Genomic DNA, 9336 nt, shown 5'->3' on the forward strand with positions numbered 1-9336 from the left:
TTGTGAACTTGTAAATAGGCACATTTTGCAATTCTTGAAAACTGGGGCTAAGCTGGCACAATCATCTTATTAATTGAATTTGAATTGATTGTTTTTAACATAATTGATATAACAATTTATTTCTTTACGATACCCCCATTTTCCTTCCTGCAGGGGGCCACCACTTTGCACGCACAAGATATTTAGTGATCAGTCCAGCGGGACACACAGACCCTCTTCTAGAGGGCTTGACTCATGCAGAGCCACTTCGTAAAAAAAAAAGAAGGAAAAAACCTTGCGTGCCGTAAAGGATCATAGTTTGCCGCATTTGTTCCACATTGGTAGCTACATTAGTTGACACACATTTTCAAACATGTAAAAAAAGAAAGGGAAAAACGGCATATCTTAAACATTTCATCTAAGCACAGCATTATGACAACATATTTCTAAACACCACTGGAGAGGGTACTGTTATTCTTTAAAAAATATTATTTTGTATCCGTTCATCAGGCCAATATTTTAGGTTTATATCCCTGGTAGTCATGATTTTACAGCATGGCTCTGATAGAGGCTAAACCGTCTATAAGAGCGTCTGTCTGTCTGTCTGTCCAGAGCTAATCTCGCAAACCGCTGGTTTCCCCATTAGGAGAAGGGGAGTGGGCGGCCGTTGCTTTGTGAATATTTGGACAGGTATGGCTTTGACCTTTTCACAGAAAGTAGTCAGGCGTGCGTCTGGTCACTTGGGGCTCGCCCTGGCGCGGGGCGGGGTCAAACTGAACGAACGAGTACTTGAGGCCGTCGTCCAGCTCCATGATGGCCGCTTGGTTGCCACAGCGGTAGCAGTAGTTGGGAGCGCTGAAGACGGTCACCACGTTCCTGTCGTGGCCCCAGTTGTAGCCCTCCATGACGAGCTGGTGGGCGCGGGACACCATGGTGAGGCCGTTGGTATGGTTGAATTTCTCCGAGATGTCCTGGCCAAAGGTGTAGCCGGCGCCACGAGGGGAAGTTCCCCAACCGCCGGAGTCGTCGGGATCTGACCACAACAGGTCACACATGGGGCCCTCGTGTGGGACCTCTTGCAGGCGGTCCAGCGCTCGTATCTGGTCCAGAGTATCGACGGCGGGGGACAGGCCTCCGTGGAGACAGAAGATCTGTCCGTCCACGAGGGCCGTCAGCGGCAGGTAGTCGAACAGGTCCGTGAAGTACTTCCAGACGTTGGTGTTTCCGTACTTCCTCAGACACTCGTCGTAGAAGCCGTACACCTGCGTGATCTGCCGCGACTCGTGGTTCCCGCGCAGGATGGTGATTCGTTCCGGGAAACGCACCTTTAGCGTGACAAGCAGGGTGACCGTTTCCACGGAATAGTGGCCTCGGTCCACGTAGTCTCCCATGAACAGGTAGTTGGTGTCGGGGGACTTTCCTCCGATCCTGAACAGCTCCATCAGGTCGTGGAACTGACCGTGGACATCCCCGCACACGGTCACCGGGCATCTCACCTCCTGGACGTTGGACTCCTTGCTCAGTATCTCCTTGGCCTTTTCGCAGAGCGTTCTGACTTGGCCTTCCGTCAGCTGCCTGCACTCGTTTAGCTGTTCAATCCATTGGTCTAGTTCTTCCATGACAGCCGTTTGGTAGCTTGCTAAGCTAGCTGTGTTAGCTACCTACCGATGTGATGTACAAATGTTGGTTCCGTCTCGTCTAAATACATTAACGAACGGTTAGCTAGCGGCAGAATGTAGCAGCGTCACAGCAGCTAGCCAACTGCTATCGGACCTATCTACCAGAGTCCAACTTCTCTTCTGACAGTGAATGATGTGATGTGATGTAACCCCAAATGGTTGGGGTGCATACCACATATGGGTGCAAAATGCCTTCTTTCAGCGTGTCCCTGGTTCCACTGTTTGCTGTGTGTCATTCCACTTCTCTCTGCGCAGCTCAACTGTTTCTCTCGCACTGTCGCTATCAAATGAAGCGGAAACGCCGAAAATACTTAAGAAAAAGACAATGAATGATGTCATAGTTTTACATCACTCTGATCCATAAAAGGGAAATGATGACGTCTTGTAGTTTTCATGGTGTGGCTCTGCAAGAGGGTTGTGTGTCTGTTTTTCTCTCTGCCAGAAGCTAATCTTGCAAACCGTTGGACCGATCACCAAACGTTTCCATGCACGCTGCCATTAGGCCACAGAAGTACCTCCACTATTTTTATCACATAATATGTGACCGTTATAAAATGACATTTGCATATTATGTAAATGTTTACATCATATATATGTAATATATATGTTATAACGGTCAATCGAGGCTATGCTCACACTGAAACCTTGTGCAAATGTGGAGTCATACATCATAGAATATGTCATAGGTGACTGATATCATACATGAATGATGTCACATCCTGGTCACATGAAGTTCCGAGATCCACTTTGTTTTATATTCAGTTATCCTGTTGCAGCCCCTAAAGCCTGTGCATTAAGCCGGGCCTGTTGACATGTCAACATGTCACAGATGTCTCTTGGACATGGAGGAAGACGTGCAGTTTGACCAGCAGCACGGCACCTGGTCCTCCCGTTTCAATCAAAATCCATCCGAATTCAGCACAATAACACTCATATTCTACATAGTTAGATGACATTTCTGAGGAACTCTGCATAAAAAAAGAAAAACAATTAATGACCTGGGCCAGATATTGCATCAGGTCTGTTTTCTTTGCACAGACGAGTAGTAGCACTTTATTACTGGATATAATATCTTCATATACCTCTCATCCTGTAAGAGATGGCGTGAATCCATTGTGTCTCTGCTCAATGGACAGCAATTAAAGACTTACTTCACCAATGTTAACCTTATCTTATATAATTGGTCCTTATTAATGCTCATGATACAATTTCCTTCTACTCACTCTGTCTCATTGGTGGGCTGTGGACTGTTCAGAAACCTGTTTACCAATGACATCATCGATGGGGATTCCAAGTTAATAGAAACTTTTCTCTTCCTGAAAAGCCAGTATGCTATAATTATTCTTTATTATTATTGCATTAATAAAAATAAAACAAATCTTGTTGTCCCTGATGTTATCAGTATATGCCCATATACTGTATGGGCATCGGATCGTCGGTTCTGGACAACCGGATCTCCATATTATGCCTATATATGGGCCTGAGGTTGCACTCGGATTTTAAACTGCCGGTCCCATTGTTAAAAAAAATCGGACATCTGATAAAAGTAATTGTACTTTTTTTGTATGCATTAATGACAAGCAGGTGCGTAAATACAGCCTTAACACAGCATTATATTTTGAGTAGTATGCACATTTTATGTAGCAGGTTCATCTTGCACAAATATATGAATTAGCTACATTACCATTTGCGCAATGTGCGCATGTTGCCTACGTAATGGTTTCTGAACATTTTTTTTCAAAATAATGCACAAAAATGGACACTTAAGATTAATCCTTCCTAATGTGGCTCAGCTGACCTGTTACAATAAATTACAGGCTACTCACAGGTTATACTGTAATAGATAGGCAGTGGGTGCCGTCCGTGCGTCTGGCTGGGACAGCTTTGGGAAAGTTGATTAAGCATTTGTGGGAATCGTGTAGTCTCTTGTAGCTTTTCAGTTCATGCAGCACGTTTTAACGTGTCCATGCACCTTTATGATCAACGTCGTGTTTCACCTGGATGCCACAGTCGCAGTGTGGATCGCTGTTATGAAGAGTCTTTAGGCATCCGGGTTGGATTTTTCATCTTCAAATGTGTGTAAGTAAGCCATGCCGAGCCATGAGGCCCATAGGGCAGGAGCCTATCTCCTGTTTCTGTAGCGTGAGCGAGCTTGATGTACAAATACACCCCCTGGACATGACGCTAGTACGTTGCAGGGACTTACCCCAAATCCAACCCTTGATGCTAAGTGCCAAGCAGGGCGGCATTGGGTCCCATTTTTAGAGTCTTTGGTATGACCCGGCCGGGGATCGAACCAATCTCCAATCTCGGGGTGGACACTCTTCAAATGTGTGTGTGCATTGTTGTTCATTTGTGATAGGACAACGTAACAGGACAATGTGAAAAGGGTGGCTTGTCTTCCTCAGGCAGGGGAGGCAGATGTGAAAAAATTGGTCTCTAGGGAGTTATAAGTAAAAACGCGAATCAGCCTGTTATCGCGCCACCATGAGGCTGATTTGAACAATTTCATGTGGCATTTCTTCCTCGGCCTAGTGGGAATGTACTTTCACAATTTCACGGAAATCACACGCTGCGTTCATGATTTGAGGCAATTCATTCGAAACGGACCACTCCTGCAAACTTAGGAAGCCAATCTTAGCCAATCAGGATGGAATATGAAAAATCCGACCTTTGGTTTAATGACTATAGAGATACTGTGTACTGATTTGCGTAATGTTTGGACAAAATCTGTAGGAGTAATATTATAATTTTTTGTTGTTGCAAAAATCGACCTCCGGCCAGGCCGATCTGAAAAATTCGGGGCAGGGGTTCTCCTCTGGCATCCAGGGAGTGTGCGTGCACAGTTTCGATGCAATCTGCCCAACGGTGCCGGAGATTAGCTGTCTACAGACAGACAGACACGGACGGACGGACGGACGGACGGACGGACGGACGGACGGACAGGGTGCAAAACATAGTCTCTGCCACGCCTTCGGCCTGACGGAGACAAGAACTCTCTTCTTCCGGTCTTACCGCCACAATAAAGTGTCTTCCGTTTACCTCCCAACACAGCGCATTTTACACATGGGTTATAATAACTTATTATTAACAGGAAATAGGTTTAACTTTACAGAGTTTGTGTTTGTGGGAGAGAGAGCTTACGAAGCAGAAGATTTTAAATGTGTCAGATTTGCAGTGATAATAATTATAATGAACTGCCGTGTCATTGTCAACCGGTCAGGATGTCCAGAGGGATTTATATTTTCCGGCCTTTGTCATAAAGAATCGGTCAAAATCTGCAATTACCGGACTAACACACCCTCTGATATGAGCATATCGGTTGGTTCAGCGATGCAAGTCGGGAACAATGCAAATATTACTGAAGTTAAGTACAGTACAAGTGAAAGTTTCTTAGTCAAATTTATACTTGAGTTAAATTATTGGAGTTCTTTAAAAATTCTAAAAGTATTCAAAAAGGTGTTCAAAAGTATATGCTTATTTAAAAAAAACTACAAATTAAAAAGTACATTTTATTTTTCATATCAATGCTTTGCTGTATCAAAATGTTTACATTTTCCCAAAAGAAATACGAAAAAAAGTAATTGGAGAAGAAAACACAGCCCCTCACGCTTTAAGAAGGACAAATATTCACACACATTCACACACCGATGGCAGAGGAAAACATGCAAGGCACCGACCTGCTCATCAGGAGCATAAAGGAGTAAAGTGTCTTGCTCAAGGACACCAGGGGTAGCCGGTGATCAAACCGGGAACTTTCCTATTTCCAAGTGACCACTCTACCTCCTGAGCCTCTGTCTGTCTGTCTGTCTGTCTGTGACGTAAAATCGCAGATCTCCAAGCTCACAGTGTGTCACATGAGCTTGGAGATCGGTGATTTTCGGTGTGTGATGCCTGCAACATACAGAGTAAATCAGATTATTTTTGTTGGAGGGAGAGCTGGCCCAGACAGACAGACAGCAATAATTAAAAAGTCACAGTCAGAAAATACAAAAGGAGGCCAAATTAATAACTAATCCACATCTCAAAAGACATTTCATGAGCAGATACATTAAAAAAACATTGTCATATTAGGGAATCTGCCTCTGATTCTTTCATTTTGGATGTTTAACACAATAAAACCAGGAAAGCATCTTTGTCATTTTAGATTTAAAGTTTTGCCGATCTGCAAGTTCACAGCGTGTCACTTCGTGCCACACTGTGAGCTTGTACATCTGCTATTTTTGAACATTTTTTGAAAAATCGTGAAAGTGTCTCTTCTGGAGGTGTCCCTGCCCTGGTACAAAAAAACGTTTCAGATGGGGGTCCGCAACCAAATCCCTATCATTTTGGGGGTCTTCTTTGGCACGAAAAGGTTTGACTGATTTAGAAGGCATTCGTAGAATCGGCCTCGGGTCTTCATGGGTTAAAGCATTTAGCTAAATGGATTAATTGAGCTTCCAGTCATTCTATATGAGACGTCCTCGTCTCACGGCCTAGAAGAGCGCCTCCACCCAGAGATATCCCCTTCCTTCCTTCCTCACTCCTCTTCTAATCTCCTTCCCTTGACCCCTTGACCCTCAGCCGTCCTCCTCTCAGCTCAGCTCCTCCCCCTCCCTGTTTGTTTGTCCTCTTAGTGCTGACATGATCATTTATTTATTTATTACATTGCATTACTAATATAATATATTAGTAACGCTAATAGATAAGTATTACCGGTCAAGGCCAAGTTTATTGTGTCTCAAACTGGGAAATTTGTGCTACAGCAGATTCAAGAACTCTAAAAAATTAAAATAAAAACACATTAAACATACATAAACAAGAACATAGACATAGACATAATAAACAGCCACAAGATCCAGATCATAAGCAATTCACAGCAGCTAGGCAGCAACAACCATCCAACAACAACCATGGACTCAGTGATGCCATCTGTGTTTGTTAAACTTTTTAAACTTCTTCTTAACTGTGTTTAGCTGACCTTTGATCTGAATTGTATTCATTTCACTGTTTTATTACTATTGTTTTTCTTTTTTATTCTTTGTTTTTAACATGTAGCACTCTGAGATTTGGTTCAAATATAAAGTGCGTTACAAATAAAAATGTATTATTATCCTCCCACGCCCCACCCCCCCCCCCCCCCAGTTGTAGACAGCAGACCACCCACCATATTGCACCACAAGAAACAAAAGAAAACTCCATCTCGTCATTACCATCCTCCCAAGATGGTGAAGGGCCTGTCAACGGTCCTCTACAACGGAACAACAGCTTCCTCCTCCTGCCTCCATCATTGATGGCACCAATGGAAGTAGCAGTGGTGGAAAAAGTACCTGAGTAAATTGTTTTACCTAAGTAAAAGTATCAATACTGCTATGTTGAAGTGCTCTGTTACGAGTAAAAGTCGTTCTGCAGAATGTCCCATTTCACAAGTTTTCAAGTTTATAAAATGTATACAAATATTTTGAAAATAGTCTGCAAGCTCACAATGCGTTGCGATGCGACACATTGTGAGCTTGTAGATCGGCCATTTTAAAATGTTTTGTAATAATAAAAATCTACAAAGTAACTACTAACTAAAGTTTTCAAATAATTGTAGTGGAGTAAAAGTACAATATTTGCCTCTGAGATGTAGTGGAGTAGAAGTAAAAGTACTGACAATTGGAAATACTCCGGTAAAGAAAAAGAACCTCAAAATTGTACGTGAGTACAGTACTTGAATAAATATACTTAGTTACTTTATGGCACCAACGGAAGTAGGGATGAATGAGAATTTGTACCTAAACATTTGTATCTATCATTTGTATCTAAAAAAATCATAATATTATTTGTACTGTGAGGCTCTGCATGAGGCTAATATCTTGTGCACACTGCCAGTAGGCCAAAAGTACCCCCACAAAAACTGTGGTGTATATTTGGTATATTTTGGGGGAGATTTCAAATTTTGCAATGGAACTCAAAGGAGTCGGATCCGGGTGAAACCGACTTTTCCCAAATTTGCAGGTTGTGCCACAACGCGACAAACATACTTACTGTAGATTGGGTGGGAAAAGGAGGGGGCCTGGTCCCCTGGGGGACTCTGGTAAACAAAGTATACAGGGTTTTAAGTGGTTTTAAGTCGGAGTACTTCCTCCAGCACTGTTGGTTGACACCTGCTGGAAAATAAACACGCAAACCCTGTCTCCTGTGAGCACACACACACACACACACACACACACACACACACACACACACACACACACACACACACACACACACACACACACACACACACACACACACACACACACACACACACACACACACGCGCACACACACACACACACTACTGATACCACATCAGCAACACATGCTGGGTAGATCACATCCCACATTAATACATACACACACATACACACACGCACGAACATACATGCACACGTGCGCGCTCGCACACTCACATATCACACAAACACACACACACACACACGCACACGCACACACACACACACATGCACCAACAGGGCTTTGAGGTCCTGCCATACGTTCAGTGGAATGGGTAAATATTGACTCTCTGGCAGACAAATCACCCCTCATCTCTCTCTCTCTCTCTCTCTCTCTCTCTCTCTCTCTCTCTCTCTCTCTCTCTCTAACTCATTCACCTCTTTCTTTCTTTTCTTCTGCCTCTTCTTCTGTTCTTTCTAAGCACTAAGCAGTTTCAATAAAATGAGTTCAAGGTTATTAGGCCTATATTGACCTGAAACTAGATGTTTGATAGTTAGATGAAATAAAGACTTAAGAAAAAACTAACTGAAAAGAATAAAGACTCAACTGAAACAAAATATTTAAACTATTTTAAAAAACACCTAAACTTAAAACATATAGCTATTTTATAAAAACTGAAACTGAAACGAGCAAACCCACTCTGGAATCTAAGTGAAATTAAGACAAATTACATGATAAATAAAGAATTGATCTAAAAAATAGCTGATCCAGAAGCTCACAAGCTTGTAGATCTGCTATTTAGTTATTTAATTAAGATTTTAATACATATTGAACTTGTGAAATGGGACTTTCTACATAATTAGTACTTTTACTTTTGGCACTATAAGTATATTTTGATGCCAATACTTTTGTACTTTTACATTTTGAATACATGACATAGAGAGTATTTCAACATTGTGGTATTGATCCTTTTACTCAAGTAAAAATGTGAGTACTTCTTCTACCAATTACAAATACAAACCTATAATAACTGTAGAGTGGTGGATGGGATTACCAGTCCTCTGGTTTTTCTGAAAATAGCCGATCGACAAGCTCATAAGAGCCGATCTGCTATTTTCTGCGAAAGCTTTCCCAACAATAAGGATCCTGGGGTTTAAGTGGTTAATATCTCACATTGTCTGACAGATTAACCACTTGTAGCCCACAACGCCCAGCTACTCATTCATTCGCCGGAAATCTACAAGGCGTTGTGAGCTTGTAGATCTGCTATTCTTTGGTGAAAAAGACTCACTAGAATAGAGGGTTTTAAGTGGTTAAACTTTCGAGACACCAGTACACTGGACTAATGGGGTGTGTGTGTGTGTGTGTGTGTGTGTGTGTGTGTGTGTGTGTGTGTGTGTGTGTGTGTGTGTGTGTGTGTGTGTGTGTGTGTGTGTGTGTGTGTGTGTGTGTGTGTGTGTGTGTGTGTGTGTGTGTGTGTGTGTGTGTTATGCCATTT

General features: G+C 42.6%; 1 protein-coding gene across 1 annotated transcript; it reads right to left on the reverse strand.

Annotated features, from left to right (window-relative positions):
* Positions 1-686: 686 nt before the first annotated feature.
* On the reverse strand, positions 687-1588 carry LOC308083990 (serine/threonine-protein phosphatase 2A catalytic subunit beta isoform-like; the record flags this gene model as incomplete). The annotated part of the gene is made up of 1 exon (XM_080426447.1): positions 687-1588. The coding sequence occupies exon 1, from the start codon at positions 1419-1421 to the stop codon at positions 687-689; it is 735 nt and encodes a 244-aa protein (XP_080282573.1). The 5' UTR covers positions 1422-1588.
* Between the last annotated feature and the right edge of the window lie 7748 nt (positions 1589-9336).

This window comes from Gymnoscopelus braueri (genome assembly GCF_963280865.1).
Source record: "Gymnoscopelus braueri genome assembly, chromosome: 4".
Taxonomy (NCBI): Eukaryota; Metazoa; Chordata; class Actinopteri; order Myctophiformes; family Myctophidae; genus Gymnoscopelus; species Gymnoscopelus braueri.